This window comes from Oncorhynchus clarkii, chromosome 1, assembly GCF_045791955.1.
Source record: "Oncorhynchus clarkii lewisi isolate Uvic-CL-2024 chromosome 1, UVic_Ocla_1.0, whole genome shotgun sequence".
Lineage (NCBI taxonomy): Eukaryota > Metazoa > Chordata > Actinopteri > Salmoniformes > Salmonidae > Oncorhynchus > Oncorhynchus clarkii.
Genome location: NC_092147.1, coordinates 9,318,080 through 9,341,576, shown reverse-complemented (window position 1 = coordinate 9,341,576; position 23,497 = coordinate 9,318,080). Strand labels below are relative to the sequence as shown.

The window sequence follows — 23,497 nt, the reverse complement described above, 5'->3', positions numbered from 1 at the left end:
TGCAAAACACAAATAGATTAAAACGTGGAATATAGTCCACCCTGTTCATAACTGAGTTTAGTTTTGGGAATTTGCAAAATATTGGCCAAAATCCATCTCATTCCATCTTCTCCCACTGCCGGCCAGTGGGCTTCCTCTCACTACCATATTTGGTAGTGAGTAGAAACACCAACTGGATGCTTCACATTTATACATCCGGTGAAATATCTGTCTCATTGTTCTATCTATGTCTTAACAAACCATCAGTCCTCCTACAGTAGCTAGCTATTATAAAAATCTAATTCAACTACCCCAATAATGTTTTCCATTCGACTTTAGCTTTCAACAGCAGCACAAACATAGAACATTTAAATATAAACTTCATAGCAGTCGAATACTGCTGTGCATTATAGGGACATAATGCAGACTTTAGAATGCCCTTCAAGCCAGAGTATTCAATAATGCTGTGGTATAAATAATATTTTAAACCAGTTAGCTTGTGTCCTGGATGCTGATTGGCTGAAACCTATAAAATGTCAGACATTATAAACTGGGTTGTTTGAACCCTGAATGCGGATTGGCTGACAGCCGTGGTGTATCACATATACCACGGGTATGGTATTTCACTGGTATGACAAAACATTTATTTTACTGCTCTAATTACATTGTTAACCAGCTTATAATAGCAATAAGGCACCTCGGGGGTTGGTGGTATATAGCCAATATACCACGGCTAAGGTCTGTATCCAGGCACTCCGCTAAAAACAACCCTTAGCTGTGGTATATTTAGCTTAATTATAAACCAGTTAGCTTGTGTCCTGGATGCTGATTAGCTGAAACCTATGGTACATCAGACAATATACCATGGGTATAATGCAAAAATACTAGTTTACTGTTGTTACGTTTCCCAGTTTCTGTGTTGTGGTTTTGTTTGTATGTGTGTGTTTCAGGATGGCTTCCTGAAATTCCCCCAAGCAGCTGATTGGTCGGTCCCATTGCTAATTGGAGCTGACCCCGCCCTCTCGTCAGAGGATACAGCTGTATCTCATTACAGACTCCTTCTCCAGTTAGAAAAGCGAGTGTTCCTTTGTCAGAGAAAGCTGATTGTTATGTTCTATGTTAGTTGTTGCTTAGCGAGGGATATTTGGTATGTCCTATGTTGGTTGTTGCTCAGAGAGAGAGCTGATTTGATGTCCTGTCTTGGTTGTTGCTCAGAGAGAGAGAGCTGATTTGATGTCCTGTCTTGGTTGTTGCTCAGAGAGAGAGCTGATTTGATGTCCTGTCTTGGTTGTTGCTCAGAGAAAGAGCTGATTTGATGTCCTGTCTTGGTTGTTGCTCAGAGAGAGAGCTGATTTGATGTCCTGTCTTGGTTGTTGCTCAGAGAGAGAGCTGATTTGATGTCCTGTCTTGGTTGTTGCTCAGAGACAGGTTTTGTTAAGTGTTGAGCAGCCGCTGCTTCTGAGGTACGTGTGTGCCAATAGGATGCAGTGGTTTTGATGATTGAAATTGTTCACTTACGTTTGTGTTATTCTGTTTGATTTGTTCCCAGGGGGGAAGGGGAAGACATCTAGGGAGTGCTTAGACAAGAGGCCTGCGGGCATACATAACCCGTAATATTTACTGTCTATACACACCAGGTAAGACCTGGGCGGACCACCCCCTCTCTTTGCTCTGGTTCCGTCTTGCCCCTTTTCCCCAAATTGACCGTGTGAAGGAATAAATAAATTCCTAGTAAGCTGTCAATTCTCTGCCTTTGTCATCCTTACCCACACCTACAGTCCCATACCTCTTTCACACCACGGGGAGTTGCGATGTAGCAGGGTGTTGCGTTCCCTCTTTCTAGAGGCGTATGTAACAACTGTTGTGATTATGTTGGTAACCAGTCTATAATAGCAATAATGCACCTCGGAGGGTTTGTGGTATATGTCCAAAAATGCCACTGCTGCCATATACACCACACCTCCTCGGGCTTATTGCTTTAATATCACCCACTGGAAGTGGACTGTCAGTTGTCCGGCCCCCGTGCAACCACCTGACCCTAGCAACCTATCAGTGGCCACAGGCCCGGTCCTGGCCGCTCTGCCGCCCATAGGGGAGGCCTAACAAACTGCCCCCATCGTACCCCCTCCATACTAGAATAGTGTAGCCTACACTGTCGGCCGCAATCCAATTGTGTTTGTCACATCCGCCGAATACAACAGGTGTAAACCTTAGCGAATTTGTTCTTATTAACTGACTTGTCTAGTTAAATAAAGGTTAAAAAATAATAATAATAATGTTATGCCTGTCGTCATGCACTAAAAGAAAGATTCATCTAGAACCACAGGAAACACTGAGTAATCTATGACAAATTACAAATTACACTGTAATGCACTAGAACATTTTGTACATTGTACATTCCTATTGTGGGAACAGGAAATCCTTTGTATGATAAAAGATGGGTGCTGTGCTCACTCTGTACCAGGGAGATTTAACCCTGGTGAGACCAACATGTTACACCAATATAAACGTTGAGAATCTGTATGATTGTGTACATGCAGCGGCTCCCTTGTAAAATAAGCCTGAGTCTCAATGGGATCTCTCTGTTTTAAATAAAGGTTAAATAAAAAAATGTAATATATTGTAACATCTTACAGTCCATTCACAGACATTATGGTTGTGCAAAATGTCTAGTTTTCTTGCTGTAATGCTTATTGCTCTTATCTAAAGTATGCAGCAGGTCAATAAGATGCATATAATGTCACAACGTTCAACTGCTTGTAGTCAGGGCCTGTTAGAAGCAGACAGGCAGAAAACATTGATGAAGGCATCTGTTCATCTTTACAGGATAAGACGCATCTGTTCATCTTTACAGGATAAGACGATAGAGCCTGACAGCAGGAGTATCTCCCTTTGAAGGTAGCGCCTAAATTGCATAATGCCTGTTTAAGAGGACATTATCTGGATGAGATTTAGGAAAGCCAAACTGTAGGATCCTTTTCACAGAGGATTCTACATGGAACACAAAATAGTTTTACCTGAACCCATAAAAGGTTATCCTATGGGTCAGCCGAAGAACCCCTTTCAAACCATTTTGAAAGAGTGGTAGCCTATATTGGGAAGTTGTTTGACCCAAGAGGATGGTGTCCTTTCAAAATGGCAGTTCAATGTGATCTTCAAATGAAGACTGAGGATACAGTGGATACACAATGGCCTTTGAAATAGCTTTCAGCTGTAACACTTCAACTGGAAAGCCAATAGTTCATCTGCCCATTAATCATCTGGCAGTGTCTGGTACCTCAGGCCATCCCCGTCTCGTTCGAAGGCGTCGCCCTCCTCTTATCACGAGAGAGTGTTTAAATTCACTCAGTCACTACTCATAGATGGTGTACAGATTAAATGTTGCCTTGTGTACATCCTCTTGTTCCCGGACTGGAGAAGCAGTAGACTGTTGCAGCTAAATGCTACTTAAGATGAGCATTGATGTAACTGCCGGCATTAAAATGTCTCACATTAGTGACATAAGATTGTCTATATGGTTTTGTTGTACAGGCTCGGTGTTTCCCTCAGACTAATGGGCCTCCCTCATTGACCAGTGAAGTAGGCTACTGCTGAGATCATTAATAACCATAATTGTCTGTTTACACCCTCATAAATATTTCACATATAGGATATTGTAATGTACATAGTCATCATTAACCCATGTATAAAGTTGATTAGACTTGTGGGGCCTCTAATGGAGCTTGTCTAATAGGACATTATTTATAAAATATACATGTCAAAAGTGCTAATACTTAAAGGGGCAATCAGCAATTGAAACAATAAAAATAAAAAATCCCTGTCACTTTTACTGTAAAAAAGCTGGAGAAATGCAACCACTCTCAAATTCAAAGACAGAACTATGAATGCATTGACTGAGCATCATCCATATCAAAAATATAGTTTTACCCATGTTTTAAGGCTATACAGTGTTTGGTTAGACTTTGTTTACAAACATTGAAATTAACAAGTTCATATTTTTGGTTGATGAGGTACAACACGTAAAGCAGTAATCAGCAGTTGAAACAATAACAAAGTGTCCTTTCCTCCCCTGTTTCAATAACTAGCTGAGGGATAGGTCTGGAGAAATGTAACCACTCTCAAATTCATAGGCAGAGCTTTGGATGCAAGGATTGGCCATCCATCATAACAACATCATAGTTTTAACTATGTTTTGAGGCTATACAGTCTTTGTTTACATTTACTTTGTTTACAAACATTGGAGTAAAACAAGCTTAAAAATTTCAAGAATCAATGGGTACATATTAGAAATGTATAAGTAAAAAAATCGATGTAGCAAATGCAGATTGCCCCTAATCACCTTTTTTTTCTGAAAGTCACATTTCAAAGCTGTAAACATATTATGCTCATTATATTCACACTTTTTTCTATCTACAAGAAGTTTCAATGATTCAATCATCGATGTTGCATTCTCTCGCTGCCTATTATGTTGCTGATTAGCTACATTTGCATTTGGATGCTCCCCACTGTCAATCCCGTTAACTTCCAGGGACGAAAAAAAATTCAGTTTTAACTGCGGCAGAGAGGGAGTTCAGACTATTTTTGCATTGGCTTATATCAATTATGTATATTTTCATATACCGATGTCACTCGTGAGGCCCATTACCGTAAGCCTACAGCTGTTACAACGTCATTAAGATAGTCTCGTGTGGACACGGTGGACTAGAGTCTACTAAACGGACCACGACCGAGGCGCGCGCACAGTAGCAGGCTGAAGACGCAGTCTACTTCGCCCTGATGTTTGAGTGACTGAGTGACTGCTGTAAAAAAGGTAGGCTACATGTTACTTATTATCTTCTCTAAAAATAGATAGGTCCTTCTAGACTTTTATATTTATATAATATCCAGATAGTCACTCTTTACAAGGTTGCTATGCCTCTAACATATCCAAGGAGGATAGGGAAGAGTGGGGTAAGTTTAGCACTTGTTTCACATTCAGTATTACTCCCTCAAGGGAAAAATATAATTAATTCAAACAAAGATATCTACATATATTTCACAGTGTTGTGTATCCCTGGAAATAATCAGAATTCATGTAAACATTACAGTTCTGTAAACATAGCTTGTTTTTGTATGGGGTCAATTGAGCCGTGGTACAGGGTAAATTAAGCCACCTACAAATGTCTGTACTGAATTAAATATTACCTCTACCTTTTTAAAACCATGTCAATCTTTATTTCCAAAACACAATTAAACACAATCACAATCACTTTTTGTTGTATTTTAATAGTTTTAAGCATATTTTAACAACACTTATTTAAACACTTTTAACATACTCCAGGCCCTGTTGTTACCTCATATCCCACAAATAAGCCCTTATCAATTTGCTCAACTTGCCATTGGCTCAATCATTGGCTCAACTTTCTCCAAAGCAAACATTTTGACTATATTAGCCCACACAGCTACAGGAATGCACTTTCATGCTAGGTTTATGACCTCATATTGGAGCTGATAGAGATCCCAACTGATGTATAAAACAATCTTTAAATTATCTACTTTGGTTTAGATACAAGCATCATGAAACCTGTAAAACAAAATAATTTGACTTGGTGAAAATAATTTTTTATTTCTTTCAATTTTACTTACCACTTATTCCATGTGATTTCTTCCTACAGACTCCATGAAATGATGACCTCTTCCTAAATATTTGTCTAAAAATATATTTTGTGTATGGTTTCCTAGAAACAAGGAAGGCTCAACTTACCCCTTTGACTCAACTTACCCCATGCTTCCCTACCAGGAGTCGCTCCCCTACAGCTTCTTTGAGTGTAGAAAATACTTAGTGTTTTGCATGCCTACATTACACTGTATTCTAAGCAGTTTCTTAAACCATTTATCGTGTCTTTTTTATTTGAGTCGACTTTAGATTAGTTTTATTTGCTTATTGCTGTTTTTACGGCATCATGGTGGAATAGTTTTTTAAATGAATTTCTCAGTGTTTGAAACTATCAAGCAGTCCCAAGCTTAGCATAACATAATAAGGGTAGAACAGGCTCTGTGCAAACGATACATTTAGGCCCTATAGGCTATTTAAAACTGGTTAGGGTTCAGTAAATTAATTGACCACAGACAGATTTAAAAAACGATACATTAGTCATCGGGTCTCACTGAAACATTTTGAAAGTTCTAAATCAGCTAAATTAAACAAAAATGTGCATACAGTACGTGAACACGTGAACACAGCACACCTGTTGCTCTTGAAAAGGATTCAGTTATCTGGCTGCCCATTCTGTAAAACTGTTGATTGTTTTTTGATATTGTAGAGTTGTATGATGTTACAGTGTTTTGAGGTTGGACTTTAGGACGTATGGCTCGTTAGCACGTAGCGCACAACAATTGGTGTTGGTGAACGTAACAGTGATATTGTAGCATTGTATGATATTGTAGAGTTGTAAGATATTATAGGCAGCGTTAGTTGGCACTGTACCGGCTATACCTGTGCAAAAACTCTGCTATTTTTCATATTTTTTTTAAATAGTGAGCCAACAGTTGCGAGGTCAAGCAATATGGAAATTAACTAGCCTTTATGCTCAGATGGGGATGGTTATATGCAAAATGTTGTATTTACAAAGTACAAGCTGTTGAATATTGTTCAATCAAAATCAATAGCCCAGCTATTTCTAAGACTGTAAGCTACAGTAATTTGTTAATTACTGTTAATTGACAGTATTTTAATAATAAATGGGAACCCATTTCAACCCAAGACCTTGTTCTTTACAATAATTGTTGACAAAAGTCTAAAAAAACATTTTGAAAAGTGACACACAGCCCGGGTCTCCCCTAATCTAATGAGTTGTGCTGTTTCCCACTGTGTTTTCAGAGAAATCAAATGATACCGCCTGTCATTCATCTAATTCAGCACTGCATGCGCTTTCTATCATGGGCACCAAAAATATGCGTTGGGAACGTCCTGCTTTCTGCGGTGATTTGCTAGTGTCCAATGAGGTCGACTTGATGGGACAATCAGATTCTCTGGAAGAATTAACCAACAGTCTCCACCACACTCGGGACATGATCACGAAATGCTCCGAATGAATTCACATACAGTGGGGAGAACAAGTATTTGATACACTGCAGATTTTGCAGGTTTTCCTACTTACAAAGCATGTAGAGGTCTGTAATGTTTATCATAGGTACACTTCAACTGTGAGAGACGGAATCTAAAACAAAAATCAAGAAAATCACATTGTATGATTTTTAAGTAATTAATTTGCATTTTATTGCATGACATAAGTATTTGATCACCTACCAACCAGTAAGAATTCCGGCTCTCACAGACCTGTTAATTTTTCTTTAAGAAGCCCTCCTGTTCCCCACTCATAAACCTGTATTAACTGCACCTGTTTGAACTCGTTACCTGTATAAAAGACACCTGTCCACACACTCAATCAAACAGACTCCAACCTCTCCACAATGGCCAATACCAGAGAGCTGTGTAAGGACATCAGGGATAAAATTGTAGACCTGCACAAGGCTGGGATGGGCTACAGTACAATAGGCAAGCAGCTTGGTGAGAAGGCAACAACTGTTGGCACAATTATTAGAAAATGGAAGAAGTTCAAGATGACGGTCAATCACCCTCGGTCTGGGGCTCCATGCAAGATCTCACCTCGTGGGGCATCAATGATCATGAGGAAGGTGAGGGATCAGCCCAGAACTACACGGCAGGACCTGGTCAATGAGCTGGGACCCCAGTCTCAAAGAAAACCATTAGTAACACACTATGCCGTCATGGATTAAAATCCTGCAGCGCACGCAAGGTCCCCCTGCTCAAGCCAGCGCATTCCCAGGCCCGTCTGAAGTTTGCTAATGACCATCTGGATGATCCAGAGGAGGAATGGGAGAAGGTCATGTGGTCTGATGAGACAAAAATAGAGCTTTTTGGTCTAAACTCCACTCGCCATGTTTGGAGGAAGAAGAAGGGTGAGTACAACCCCAAGGCCACCATCCCAACTGTGAAGCATGGAGGTGGAAACATCATTCTTTGGGGATGCTTTTCTGCAAAGGGGACAGGACGACTGCACCGTATTGAGGGAAGGATGGATGGGGCCATGTATCGCGAGATCTTGGCCAACAACCTCCTTCCCTCAGTATGAGCATTGAAGATGGGTCGTGGCTGGGTCTTCCAGCATGACAGCGACCCGAAACACACAGCCAGGGCAACTAAGGAGTGGCTCCGTAAGAAGCATCTCAAGGTCCTGGAGTGGCCTAGCCAGTCTCCAGACCTGAACCCAATAGAAAATCTTTGGAGGGAGCTGAAAGTCCGTATTTCCCAGCGACAGCCCCGAAACCTGAAGGATCTGTAGAAGGTCTGTATGGAGGAGTGGGCCAAAATCCCTGCTGCAGTGTGTGCAAACCTGGTCAAGAACTACAGGAAACGTATGATCTCTGTAACTGCAAACAAAGGTTTCTGTACCAAATATTAAGTTCTGCTTTTCTGATGTATCAAATACTTATGTCATGCAATAAAATGCAAATTAGTTACTTAAAAATCATACAATGTGATTTTCTAGATTTTTGTTTTAGATTCCGTCTCTCACAGTTGAAGTGTACCTATGATAAAAATGACAGACCTCTACATGCTTTGTAAGTAGGAAAACCTGCAAAATCGGCAGTGTGTCAAATACTTGTTCTCCCAACTGTATAAGCTACGGTACTTCTGGCCTTTGCCTTCAGTTCCCAGCATTGATTCCATGTTTAGGTATCGTGTTCAGCAACATAAAGATATCCATTTGATTTCATGATAATATATTATTTTTCAGAAGCTTTGATCCAAAATTACTTATGGTACAGTAAATGCATTTTTTTTGTAAATGTGATCCCTGTTGCTACCACCATGGTGCTACCAAATGAACCACACTGGCGCACGTAGGCTACTTCAACTGTAATATGGATAGTTTGAGATTGCAGGTGTATTTAAGCAAAAAGGCTAAGGATCAACACCAGCTTGTTTGTTATTTGTAGAAGTTTAATTTATCTTGTCCTCTCTGATTTCAGTGCATTTATCCAGTGGTAATCCACTCTCATTAGTTGGAAAACAAAATTGAATAAGTATAGAAATTAGGATATTGGCTGATTGCTTCAGTGTAATTACTAGTGATTCTGTAGTCCAAACACGCAGGGAGACAGGGAATACTGGTGCCTGATTGCAACAACATAATGCCGTTCCTCCAAGGAACACAGGTTCAATTTGACCTGATAACTATTCCCAGCCTGGTCCCAGAAAGACTGACTGTCTAGCTATAGCTGGGGATGGAAGGGTCTCAAACAGTAAACACAAAATCAGTATTCAGACCCCTAAACTTTTTCCACATTTTGTTACGTTACAGCCTTATTAAAACATTGATTAAATATATTTTTTCCTCATCAATCTACACACAATACCCCAGAATAACAAAGCAAAAACTGGTTTTTAGTATTCAGACACTTTACTCAGTACTTTGTTGAAGCACCTTTGGCAGCGATTACACCCTCAAGTCTTCTTGGGTATGACGCTACAAACTTGGCATACCTGTATTTGGGGAGTTTCTCCCATTCTTCTCTGCAGATCCTCTCAAGCTCTGTCAGGTTGGATGGGGAGCGTTGCTTCACAGCTATTTCAGATCTCTCCAGAGATGTTCAATCAGGTTCAAGTCCGGACTATGGCTGGGCCACTCAAAGACATTCAGAAACTTGTCCCGAAGCCACTCCTGCGTTGTCTTGGCTGTGTGCTTAGGGTCGTTGTCCTGTTGGAAGGTGAACCTTCGCCAAGTCTGTGGTCCTGAGCTCTCTGCAGCAGGTATTCATTAAGGATCTCTCTGTACATTGCTTCGTTCATCTTCGCCTCAATCCTGGCTAGTCTTTCAGTCCCTGCCACTGAAAAACATCCCCACAGCATGATGCTGCCACCACCATGTTTCACCGTAGGGATGGTGCCAGGCTTCCTCCAGACGTGACACTTGGCATTCAGGCCAAAGAGTTCAATCTTGGTTTCATCAGACCAGAGAATCTTGTTTCTCATGGTCTGAGAGTCCTTTAGGTGCCTTTTGACAAACTCCAAGTGGGCTGTCATGTGCCTTTTACTGAGGAGTGGCTTCCATCTGGCCACTCTACCATAAAGGCCTGATTGGTGGAGTGCTGCAGAGATGGTTGTCCTTCTGGAAGGTTCTCCCATCTCCCCAGAGGAACTCTGGAGCTCAGTCAGAGTGACCATCGGGTTCTTGGTCACCTCCCTGACCAAGGCCCTTCTCCCCTCGATTGCTCAGTTTGGCCGGGTGGTCAGCTTTAAGAAGAGTCTTGGTGGTTCCAAACTTCTTCCATTTAAGATTGAGGGAGGCCAATGTGTTCTTGCGGACCTTCTATGCTGCAGAATTTTTTTGGTACCCTTCCCCAGATCTGTACCTCGACACAATCCTGTCTCAGTTCTCTCAGTTTTTCATTTTTATAAATTAGCAAACATATCTTAAAACCTGTTTTTGCTTTGTCATTATGGGTTTTGTGTGTAGATTGATGAGAAATGTTTTTAATCAATTTTAGAATAAGGCTGTAACATAACAAAATGAGGAAACAGTGAAGGGATCTGAATAATTTACAATCTTAGCAACTACATCTTAGAAACTACATCTTAGCAACTACATCTTAGCAACTACATCTTAGAAACTACATCTTAGCAACTACATCTTAGAAACTACATCTTAGAAACTACATCTTAGAAACTACATCTTAGCAACTACATCTTAGCAACTACATCTTAGCAACTACATCTTAGCAACTACATCTTAGCAACTACATCTTAGCAACTACATCTTAGAAACTACATCTTAGAAACTACATCATTAGAAACTACATCATTAGAAACTACATCTTTAGCAACTACATCTTTAGCAACTACATATTTAGCAACTACATATTTAGTAACTACATCTTAGAAACTACATATTTAGCAACTACATCTTAGCAACTACATCTTAGCAACTATATCTAGCAAACCCAACTATCTACTAAGCTTGGTGAACTTCTTTGATTATTGTATCTTATTGAAATGAGAGCATATGTTTTTCTGGACTCAGTGATTTGGGTTCATACCTACAATGCAGTTAGCACAAGTTCCTCAGTGATAACATAGTAGGATGGCATTTGGAGAATCTGTTTCCTGTTAATCCTCTCTTGTCATGTCCCCATGATAGCCTACCGGTAAAATTAGAGACTATGTGATCTCCATTTAGTTTGATGGCAGAAGTGAATGACTAGTAAGCTGACCTCTGACCTCTGTTAAGGACATCATTATATTAACGTTGACGTAATGTTGATGTAACTGCATTTCCTGCCAAGGGATGGGCAACTACAGTTGTGTGTTTTTACTGTCTCCCACACTTTGGAATTCATGGGGTCAAAGTCTCTATCCACCATTGAGTCTAGTCCTCTAGAGAGGCTTGATTAAGTCTGTTTAAACATTGTCAACATGTTAAGATGAGTCTGGTGGAACCAGCCTTATCGCTGTGTTCAATAGAATGGTAAACGTAGCAATCAGACTGGTTCCAAGAGGCTATGTAGACAATGACACTATGGCAAACATACGTTTTCAGTCGGTTTCTGTGAACATTTTTGAAAGCTGTATGTAGTTTTCGAGGTCAGTCGAGTGTAAGCATTCCAGTTCTGTCAACTAATAAACATTCCTCCCGCAACATATCATATAATCTCTGCTGAATGGAAGTTTATTATACTGTCCTGTGAGCTAAACCAAAAAGTTGTTAACAGTCTTGTTGAAACGCTTCTGTTACTAATGCAGAGTTCTGTCCCATTTGTCAGGAGGAAGAATAAAGACAACGGAAATCTTAAATGAACTAGTTCCTCCTCTTCTGAAGTGTTGGGAATAGCCAAACTTCCTGCAGCCGCCACCATGAACCTCTCCAACGAGACGACTCCACAGTGCTTCTCCATCAACAATCCCCCCTTCAACTTCCCCCACACCATTGCTTCCGTCTACTTCTCCACTGTGTTCAGCCCTCTGGGCCTCACCTTCAACCTCATCGCCTTTGTGGTCCTCCTCAAGTCCTTCCAGCGCACGCATAGCCGCTCGCGCTCCTCCTTTCTCGTCTTCCTCTGCGGCCTGGTGGTCACCGACTTCATGGGCCTCCTGGTCACCGGCATTATCGTGATCACCTTCCACTTCACCCAGTTCAACTGGCGCCGCCTGGACCCGCACTGCCACTTCTGCAACTACATGGGCATGTCCATGGTCTTCTACGGCCTGTGCCCGCTGCTGCTGGGCGCCACCATGGCTGTGGAGCGATTCGTGGGCATCAACCGGCCGTTCGCCCGCTCGACCAGCATGACCAAGTCGCGGGCCGTGTGCATAGTGCTGATGGTGTGGGCGGTAGCGGGATGCATCTCACTACTGCCCCTGGTGGGTGTGGGGAGCTACCACATGCAAATACCAGGCTCCTGGTGCTTCTTCAACATTAGCTCTAAGGCTAGCGACATGGTCTTCTGTCTACTCTTCTCTCTGGTCGGGCTGCTGTCCATAGCCGTGTCCTTCCTGCTCAACACGGTGAGCGTGGTGACCCTGGTCAAGGTGTGCTGCGGCCAGGACAGCATGCAGCGTCGCCGCGACTACGAGGTGGAGATGATGGTGCAGCTCATCTGGATCATGATGATCGCTACCATCTGCTGGTGCCCCCTGCTGGTGAGTAGTGGCAGCCTGTCAAAACGTGCACGCACACATACGTACACACGCACATACATACACACTATACCAAGCACGTACAGTACATGTCAGGAGGACACAATATCCACTGAAACACATCATTATAGTCATCACTCAGTATTGATATGTAAGAAATTCCAACATTTGTTATTTGTAACATATTTAAGCAACAAGGCCCACGGGGGTGTGGTATATGGCCAATTTACCACGGCTAAGGGCTGTTCTTATGCACGACGCGACGAGAAGTGCCTGGACACAGTCCTTATCCGTGGTATATTTACCATATATCACCAACCCCCGAGGCGCCTTATTGCTGTTATAAACTGGTTACCAAAGTAATTAGAGCAGTAAAAATACATGTTTTTTTATACCCGTGGTACATGGTCTGATATACCACGGCTGTCAGCCAATCAGCATTCAGGGCTCGAACACCCAATCTCTTCATTCAAAGCTAACGACTGGAACAAGCTGCAAAAAACACTCAAACTGGACCGTTTTATCTCTTCATTCAAAGACTCAATCATGGACACTCTTACTGACAGTTGTGGCTGCTTCGCGTGGTGTATTGTTGTCTCTACCTTCTGCCCTTTGTGTTGTTGTTTGTGCCCATTAATATGTGTACCCTGTTTTGTGCTGCTACCATGTTGTGCTGCCTCCATGTTGTGTTGCTACCATGCTGTGTTGGCATGTGTTGCTGCCATGCTATGTTGTTGTCTTAGTTCTCTCTTTATGTAGTGTTGTCTCTCTTTTCGTGATGTGTATTTTATCCTATATTTTTATTTAATTTATGTTTATTTTTAATTCCATCCTTTTGCATTTTGGTAGGCCGTCATTGTAAATAAGAATTTGTTCTTATCTGACTTAACTAACATATATAATGCAATAGACCATCACTGCTGCATACTGTATACATACTGCATTTGTATGGCAAATTAAGTCAAGAGATAATGATCAACTCACACTTGATACAGGCCCCAATACATGTGTATCAATATGTGCACACAAAAATCTCTGATAATTGAGGTTGCTCTCTCGATCCTCCGCTAACTGAACTCTCTTTGGCTAACGTTCCGGTACCACTGCTGACTTGCCTCTAAAGCTAAGCAAGGTTGGTCCCTGGATTGAAGAACAGCTACTGCTGGAAGTGCTGTTGGAGGTCCAGAAGGGGTCTGGTCTATGGAGATTCCAATGCCCCAGGGCAGCGAAGGGGACATTGTCCTGCGTAAGGTGCCGTCTTTCGGGATGGGATGTTAAACGGTTGTCCTGACTCCCCTGTGGTCACTAAAGATCCCGTGGCACTTATCGTAAGAGTAGGGGTGTTAACCCCAGTGTCTTGGCTACATCACCAACCTGACCATCATGGCCACCTAATCATCCCCCAGCTTCCAATTGGTGGTTTTATCCCCTCTTCTCCCCCTGTAACTCTTACCTAGGTTGTTGCAATAATATGTTCTCAGTCAACTTACCTGGTAAAATAAGGCTGAATAACTGGCTGAACAGCATAAACTGTGGGGTGTCTTTGTAAGCAATGTGCATTGTTTACAGCTAATGTCAAGTTCAGGAAGTGGAACTGGCCCTGAATTAGGGAGTGGGGCTGTATGCTGGCTGGTGATAAGGCCTGTAAGAGAGGGCCATCTCCGGCTGCAGACAAAGGGGGATATCCGGGCCAGAGTCTTTTTCCTAGATCTGCCTCTGTCCTGCTGTGTCTTTGTGTTCAATCGATTCAATTCAAAACTGATACAAAGTTTTCAATTGCACAGTGAATGTTGATAAAAGTACTAACAAATACAGAACTGTTATAGTACATAAACATAAACTGTCTCTGACATGTAATGTACAGGGAAGTATTCAGAGCCCTTCCTTTCTCCATGTTGTTACGTCTTTATTCTAAAATTGATTAAATCATTTTTTCCCCCTCATAAATCTACACACAATACCCAATAATGATGAAATGAAAAAAGGTTTTAAGAAATGTTTGCAAATTTGATTTAAAAAAAAAAAAAATAGAAATACCTTATTAGGAAGCTAGTAGCCAAGTGGTTAGAGCGTTGGACTAGTAACCGAAAAGTTGCAAGATTGAATTCCAGGGCTGACAAGGTAAAACTCTGTCGTTCTGCCCCTGAACAAGGCAGTTAACCCACTGTTAACCCACTGTTCCTACGCCATTATTGAAAATAAGAATGTGTTTTTAAACTGACTTACCTAGTTAAATAAAGGTAAAAAAAAAAAAATGGATAAAGTACACAGTTCTCTGCAGCACTCCACCAATCAGGTCTTTATGGTAGAGTGGCCAGATGGAATCCACTCCTCAGTAAAAGGCACATGACAGCCCGCTTGAGTTTGTCAAAGACACCAAAATACTCTCAGACCATGAGAAACAAGATTCTCTGATCTGATGAAACTAAGTTTGAACTCTTTGCCCTGAATGCCAAGCTTGACGTCTGGAGGAAACCTGGCACCATCCCTATGGTTGTGGCATGCTGTAGGAATGTTTTTCCTCGTCAGGAACTGGGAGACTAGTCAGGATTGTTAATCTTTCCCTCGATCCCGATTTAGTCTCCCAGTCCCAGCTACTGAAAAACAGCATGATGCTGATATTTGATGAAAACCTGCTTCAGAGCACTCAGGACCTCATACTGGGGTGAAGGTTCACCTTCCAACAGGACAACGACCCTAAGCACACAGCCAAGACAATGCAGGAGTGGCTTCGGGACAAGTCTCAATGTCCTTGAGTGGCCCAGCCAGAGCACTGACTTGAACCCGATTGAACGTCTCTGGAGAGACCTGAAAATAGCTGTGCAGCCATGCTCCCCATCCAACCTGACAGAGCTTGAGAGGATCTGGAGAGGAGAAACTCCCCAAATACAGGTGTGCCAAGCTTGTAGCGTCATACCCAAGAAGATTTGAGGCTGCAATCGATGCCTAAGGTGCTTCAACAAAGTACTGAGTAAAGGGTCTGTTTACTTATGTTAATGTCATATTTTTTTATACATTTGAAAAAAAATGTAAACCTGTTTTTGCTTTGTCATTATGGGGTATTGTGTGTAGTTTGATGGGGGGATGTAATACATTTTAGAACAAGGCTGTAACGTAACAAAATGTGGAAAAAGTCAAGGGGTCTGAATACTTTCCAAATGCACTGTATACACATTTCGTTATTTCTCACTCTCAAAAAATGGGGCTTAGTCTGGTCTAAGCTACCAGTCTCTAAATGCCTCATTTCTCCTAAGCAATGCAGGCTAAATTAGCTGACCTCAAAGTGCTGTAATACTTCTGGACCATAGCCATTCAAGGCTCTTTGTAATCAACATTGTGGCTGAGGTAGTTGGGAGGCCAAAAACCACATCAACTCACAATGTGGGTGTGTGATGTGCTACTATTCCACTGCTCTTTGTGTGTTCTGTAACACTTTATTTTGATTTGACGGTTGAGCATCTATCTACACGGTACCTACCATCAAAATAAAGTGTCAGTGTTTCCGCTAGATTATTTTATAGGCGCCACCAAATCAATATCGAAGGCCTTTTTTAAACAAACATTTTCATTTAAAACCTAAAAGGGGTACAAGTGAAACCTAATTATTTTTGGAAGGAAGGAGGAAAGAGTTAGATGGGGAGGTGGATATAATGGTAGCACTTTATTTCATACCTTTATTTAACTAGGCAAGTCAGCTAAGAACAAATTCTTATTTTCAATGATGGCCTAGGAACAGTGGGTTAACTGCCTTGTTCAGGGGTAGATCAACAGATTTTTACCTTGTCAGCTCGGGGATTCGATATTGCAACCTTTCGGTTACTAGTCCAACGCTCTAACCACTAGGCTACCTGCCGCCCCGCTATCATATGTTCTTCAGCACTTCTGGAGCCCTTTATCCAGTCTAACCTCCTGACTGTCCTGTACAGATATATAGTCTGAAATGTGCTGTGTACGCCAAACCCGTAGAGCCTGACTTCATGTTACTCAGCCTGCGGATGGCCACCTTCAATCAGCTATGTGACCCCTGGGTATACATCCTATGTCAGGAGTCCAGACTAAGGCGAGTAAAAACAGCTAATGTTTATACCGCCCCCTATCTTTACTCACCACACATTGCTTTGTGCTGTGGCTCCTCCGGACTGTCCGGACCCTCATCCATAGCCAGACCATCCAAATGAATGCATCATTCGTGCCACAACTATGGACTCATCTGCTTTGGACCACCATCTTAGCCACTTCACTTCTCCTTAACAGCTTCTGATCTACTTTATTCATAACCCACAACTGGATTATGCTCAGTCCAAAGAATATTTGAGGGATATTCGTTTCTGTTCTACTCCAGCTCAGGCAGGCAATAAGCCATTCACTTTTAATCTCTGCTTTTGCCAGTGCACCCCCCCTCCCCATGGACCACCGATGGTGATATCTAAAAAATGTTTAAAAAAAACAATGATCATTCCAAATCAAAAGCAATGCTTTGGACCTGTGGTCGTTGTTTATCTGCGTAATCTATGCGTGTGTATTCTGTTGTTAATGATGCATGCGTGTGTGTTCCATTGTTAATGATGCATGCGTGTGTGTGTTTGACCACAGCAACTCACTGCCAGCTGCGATCCTGAGACACTAAAAGGAACTGTTAGCATTTTTTAGATGCATCTGGAAAATGCTAATTATTTGCTAAACACAAGCGCATATGTCATTTCTGAGGAGTAGAGCTTATTTGTGTGTGCGTGTGTGTGTGTGTGTGTGTGTGTGTGTGTGTGTGTGTGTGTGTGTGTGTGTGTGTGTGTGTGTGTGTGTGTGTGTGTGTGTGTGTGTGTGTGTGTGTGCGAGTATGAATGTGTGTGTGTGCGAGTATGAATGTGTGTGTGCGAGTATGAATGTCTGTGAGAAGGCCCAAACTGCTGCCCTCGTGTTCAAACTACTGATGACAAATCATTCTCCCTCTCACTTCCCCACTCTCTCTCTCTAACTGTTATTCCCTCCATCTCCCTCCCTATTCTTCTAATGGTCTTTGTCTCTCCATCTCCCTCCCTCCCCCTACATTCCACAGGTGTTTATTGCGCAGACTGTGTTGTCAGAGAGCCCACTTCAGGTCCGCAACCTGCTGCTCTTCATCCGTTTCGCCACCTGGAACCAGATCCTGGACCCCTGGGTGTACATCCTGTTTCGGCGCGCCGTCCTTAAGCGCCTCTACCCCAACTGGGACTGGTCCCGGGGCTCCATAAGGACCCTGTACCCGGCCTCCTTCGTCGGCACCATCCGCCGGTTCACCCGTTCTTCCCTGGGCGGTGATGTCCTGGGGGGTGGCGAAAGGCGCGTGTCAGTCGAAACCCAGTCATTTAACGTGAAGGCTCCACCTTCATCGCCTTGACTGTTTCCTGTTGTTGTGCATTGGTACTCCTCCTCGTCAGTGACATTTTTATTTATATGTTTTTTAGGTGCTGTTTAAACAGTTCTAAAAAGAGACTGAACATGGATACGGCTGTGGCATTCCACTGGGCACAAACAGGTTGAATAAACGTATTGTGACGTGGAATATATACATTGGAATTTAAAAAATGTCAAATGTTTTTTTCAACCACAAGGTTATGTTGTCATTGTAACCAATTTTCAACATAGACAAACCTTGTATGAAATATGTTGCATTTGTATCTTTGAAACAATGGCAGAACTTCAACGTTATATCCACTATCAGAAGAAGAAAAAAAACAACAGGCTGAGCAGCACCTCCTACTGGAGAGATGATCTATCTACAACTATACATTTAGTTTCCCATCCAGGGTTTCCACCAAACTCAGCCCTACTTAGTTGTTATGTACTGTGTCACTGACTACTACCAATGTGCTATTGTGAGAATGATTATTGAGAGATCTCTTAATAACTAAATAGATTCACTGTTGCTATCAGTATTTCCAAAGGGTAGGTTTAACAGTGCAAATGAAATGTAACCATACTTTATAAGTCATGTATCATCAATTATACTATTTAGGCCTATATAGTATTTGCAAAGTCCTCAACAGCTATTGTTTCAATTCAACCATGGTAAAAAAATATATAGAAACTGGGTGGTTCGAGCCCTGAATGCTGATTGATTGACAGCCGTGAACTTATACCACGGGCATGACAAAATATTCATTTTAACTGCTTTAATTACATTGGCAACCAGTTTATAATAGCAATAAGGCACCTCAGGGGTTTGTGGTATATGGCCAATATACCACGGCTAAGGGCTGTATCCAGGCACACGTTGCGTGGTGTGTAAGAATAGCCCTCGGGCTGTATTGCTTAAATAGACAATACATATAGGCTTAGGGTTTCAAGCTTTGGTTCATTTCAAATTTACTCTTCAAGGTAATTATTAATATGTTGTATTCATGTTTCCATCTCAACCAAAAATGTAAGTTAAAGAATATGGACTAAATTTAAAGTTTATTTAATGTGCATTTAAAGTTTGATTTGATTTAATTTAGTCCTATTCTTTAAGTTCAATTTTTGTTTGAGATGGAGACGTGAATCCAACAATTAATTTGTAGACAAACTGAGTGTTGAATTGAGTTTGACTGTCTATGCAGGTAAATATCATCATTTGAAAGAGATATTCTGTTTGGAAGATATAGTCCTGAAACAAATCTTGGGTTGCTAGAGACAAGACCCAGTAGTTCAGTCTTTTTGTTCTGTATCTATGGACCCCGTCCCAGTCATTCAGTCTTTTTGTTCTGTGTCTATGGACGCGACCCAGTCATTCAGTCTTTTTGTTCTGTATGGACGCGACCCAGTCATTCAGTCTTTTTGTTCTGTATGGACGCGACCCAGTCATTCAGTCTTTTTGTTCTGTATGGACGCGACCCAGTCATTCAGTCTTTTTGTTCTGTATCTATGGACCCGACCCAGTCATTCAGTCTTTTTGTTCTGTATCTATGGACCCGACCCAGTCATTCAGTCTTTTTGTTCTGTATCTATGGACGCGACCCAGTCATTCAGTCTTTTTGTTCTGTATCTATGGACGCGACCCAGTCATTCAGTCTTTTTGTTCTGTATCTATGGACGCGACCCAGTCATTCAGTCTTTTTGTTCTGTATGGACGCGACCCAGTCATTCAGTCTTTTTGTTCTGTATGGACTCAACCCAGTCATTCAGTATTTTTGTTCTGTATGGACTCAACCCAGTCATTCAGTCTTTTTGTTCTGTATCTATGGATGCGACCCAGTCATTCAGTCTTTTTGTTCTGTATGGACGTGACCCAGTCATTCAGTCTTTTTGTTCTGTATCTATGGACGCGACCCAGTCATTCAGTCTTTTTGTTCTGTATGGACCCGACCCAGTCATTCAGTCTTTTTGTTCTGTATCTATGGACGCGACCTAGTCATTCAGTCTTTTTGTTCTGTATCTATGGACGCAACCCAGTCATTCAGTCTTTTTGTTCTGTATGGACGCGACCTAGTCATTCAGTCTTTTTGTTCTGCATCTATGGACCCGACCCAGTCATTCAGTCTTTTTGTTCTGTATGGACTCAACCCAGTCATTCAGTCTTTTTGTTCTGTATGGACGCGACCCAGTCATTCAGTCTTTTTGTTCTGTATGGACTCAACCCAGTCATTCAGTCTTTTTGTTCTGTATGGACCCGACCCAGTCATTCAGTCTTTTTGTTCTGTATGGACGCGACCCAGTCATTCAGTCTTTTTGTTCTGTATGGACGCGACCCAGTCATTCAGTCTTTTTGTTCTGTATGGACCCGACCCAGTCATTCAGTCTTTTTGTTCTGTATGGACGCGACCCAGTCATTCAGTCTTTTTGTTCTGTATGGACGCGACCCAGTCATTCAGTCTTTTTGTTCTGTATGGACTCAACCCAGTCATTCAGTCTTTTTGTTCTGTATGGACGCGACCCAGTCATTCAGTCTTTTTGTTCTGTATGGACTCAACCCAGTCATTCAGTCTTTTTGTTCTGTATGGACGCGACCCAGTCATTCAGTCTTTTTGTTCTGTATGGACTCAACCCAGTCATTCAGTCTTTTTGTTCTGTATGGACGCGACCCAGTCATTCAGTCTTTTTGTTCTGTATGGACTCAACCCAGTCATTCAGTCTTTTTGTTCTGTATGGACCCGACCCAGTCATTCAGTCTTTTTGTTCTGTATGGACTCAACCCAGTCATTCAGTCTTTTTGTACTGTATGGACGCGACCCAGTCATTTGTTCTATACCCATACTGGCTGACAGCGTTCTCGCTCGCTAGCCAACTACGTCTAACTTACAGTCACGTCAAAAAGTGCAGCCAGAATAACAGCAAAGTAGCTGCATTTACATTTGTTGAAGCTGTTTTCTAGAGACATTTATTTGGACACATCCATAACAATAAGCTGGTGAAATCGAAGTTGAATATTGAAACAATGTTGCGAATGTCGGAGAGACTGACAGCAAGGTTTATACAAATCTCCGCTGTTGAAAACTAAATTGTAGTCTAAAAGACATTAGATAACATCTAGATGCTTTTTATAGTGGATAAGGTGCCTGACTGGGCTGATGAGACAGTGGAATGCACAGTCAGATGGAACAAAGTAAACAGGCATTTTAGCGTCATATATTTAGCCGGTGGCAATTTGTGGAATAGACACCGGCTGGAATGCGATTTTAACCAATCAGCATTCAGGATTAGACCCACCCATTGTAAAATACTTTGTAGAAGCACCTTTGGCAGTGATTACAGCTGCACTTTAGTTTCTAGGCCCAACTGTTCGGACGCTACAGACATTATCGTGAGAAGACCGATTTTCTGACAAACACAGCTGTAGCTCGGCCACTTTCCAACACCGATGAGGAAGTCCGACAGAGGTGGATGCGGTGGATTAAGACACATCCGTAATCATAGAAAGCGTGCATGTTCGACATAGCATTCAAAGATCGCAGGTCTGTGGAGATCTTCCCAATTGCTATAATAATCTGTGCAGAATCTCAAACAGCATTGATCACTTGCACCATGTTCTTTTAATGTAATCTCAACTACAATCCAGGTCATTTGGTTGTGCTATTAGATAAAGCACATTGATAAAACATTTCAGTAGTTGTATAAATACTAAATGTCTGACATTGTATTCCCATTTGAACTTTGTTGTGCTTTTAAATAGTTCAAAGTGCTGTGAAAACACATTTAGATGACAGATATACCAGAAATCAGACATTGTTTTTCCAATGGAATTTGGTTGTGCTTTTAGATGGTTCAAAGCATAGTGAAAACACATTGGGAATTCAACAAACTTCTGGCTGTCTTTTAGAGTGGGTCCGTAAAGGTTGAAATCTCATTGATCAACGTCTCAACCAAATATTACCAAAAATGTCCAAGTTGAAATGGCACGGTGTGCCCAGTGGGATGGCATTGGAGCTGAGAGCTGGTTATTCCTGTGCCCTGAGCACATGATGTTGCCAGTGGGGTGATATTGTGTGGTGGTATTCAGCATTGTTTAGTAGAGACCAAGGAAATGTAATTAGAGCCTGACAGCAGCATCTGGTTTAGATTTAGACTGTGTGATGTATCGCTGTGCTCATCAGTCACACATAAAAATGGACAAATGAAGTCCCTTCCTACACCAGAGTTTGTATTGAAGGATGCACTTCCTTATCAGATTCCATGCCAAAGACCACCAGGTCATGGTGTGTACGTGACTATGTGACTCAGTTTTTATGTGTTCATGTGAACGTGTGGGTGTATCACTGTGGTTAAGTGTATGCTTATGTGTGTGTGTACTAACTTTCTCCTGTTGCTATGCAGCGGCTTCACCTGACATTAATCAACCACATGTATTCATCACCAAAAGGACAACTGTCATCGGCTCTGTTGAGGTATCTGGCCTCCGCTGGCACAGTGCCCTTCGTTGGTTGGCCGACTGCCCTCCCTGTCTGCTTTTTGAATCTTATGACCCTCTGTTCTGTCCTCATGTTCGACTATGGTTGACTTCTATACCAGTGACGCATGGATGGGCCAAAGAAGAGGTGTTACTATGTAGTTTTACGTATATACACTTCCTATGAAAGATGAGGAGAGATGGTCCCTGATGATATGGACATGAATTCATCAATACGTTAATCATACGCATGTACACCGGTATACTCTTCTTTATTAAAACAGTGTTACAAATTCAAGTGATCAAGTTTCAAAGTCAACCCAAAGCTAGGAAAAGTGTTAAAGACTGTTTAATGTGTTAAAGACTGTTTCATGTGTTAAAGACTGTGAAATGACGGTGAGGAAGAATGCATGTCACGTTGCATGTTAGTTCACTATGTATGTGTATAATGTGTCTTCTATTTTTTTGAAGGAAAACCGATGAAACGATGTAATGTCTGGCTGTGTGGGGTTTGATGTATGCTATGATGACACAGGTGTCTGAGCATGTGCAATGCAGATGTAACATGTATACAGTCGGTGGAAGTTAGTATGTACTTTCTCCCAGGGGAAATAAAAGCTGAAAGGTTCAACTAAAAGTGAGCTTTGTTTATGGTTTGTTTGTATTGCCCTTTGATTCAAACACTGCACTGATCTATTATTTTTTGACTTGGAAGTTTGACTAAATTTGACTTTTAAGTTGGTGTTTTGGGGCAAAAGTACTTCCTAAGAATAATTATCTAAAAAAAAACATAGTATAAACTGTTATTGATACTGTAGTTGCTCTAGGAAGCACACAAGAACATTTGAACTTGAGAATGAGTTATACCATTTTTATTACTAATTGTAACAACACACATGAAATATGCCTTATATTTTCAGGTCTCAATAGAGTGATATATCAATACACATCAGACATAAAGTCTACCACACAACATTATG

The 23,497-nt window shown here is 41.6% G+C and overlaps 1 protein-coding gene across 2 annotated transcripts in view; it reads left to right on the top strand.

The window, feature by feature from the left end:
- Positions 1-20,027, top strand: part of LOC139419798 (thromboxane A2 receptor) — a 48,783-nt gene extending 28,756 nt beyond the window's left edge. The window contains exons 1-3 of one of the 2 annotated variants that reach the window (XM_071169808.1): positions 4,651-4,789; positions 11,806-12,682; positions 17,733-20,027. In XM_071169808.1, the coding sequence (XP_071025909.1) occupies positions 11,897-12,682; positions 17,733-18,053 (1,107 nt within the window). In that variant the 5' untranslated portion in view covers positions 4,651-4,789; positions 11,806-11,896 and the 3' untranslated portion in view covers positions 18,054-20,027. Of the gene's footprint in view, positions 1-4,650; positions 4,790-11,805; positions 12,683-17,732 lie in introns of those variants that run through there. The other variant, XM_071169819.1, reaches the window with a different exon arrangement.
- Positions 20,028-23,497: the final 3,470 nt, after the last annotated feature.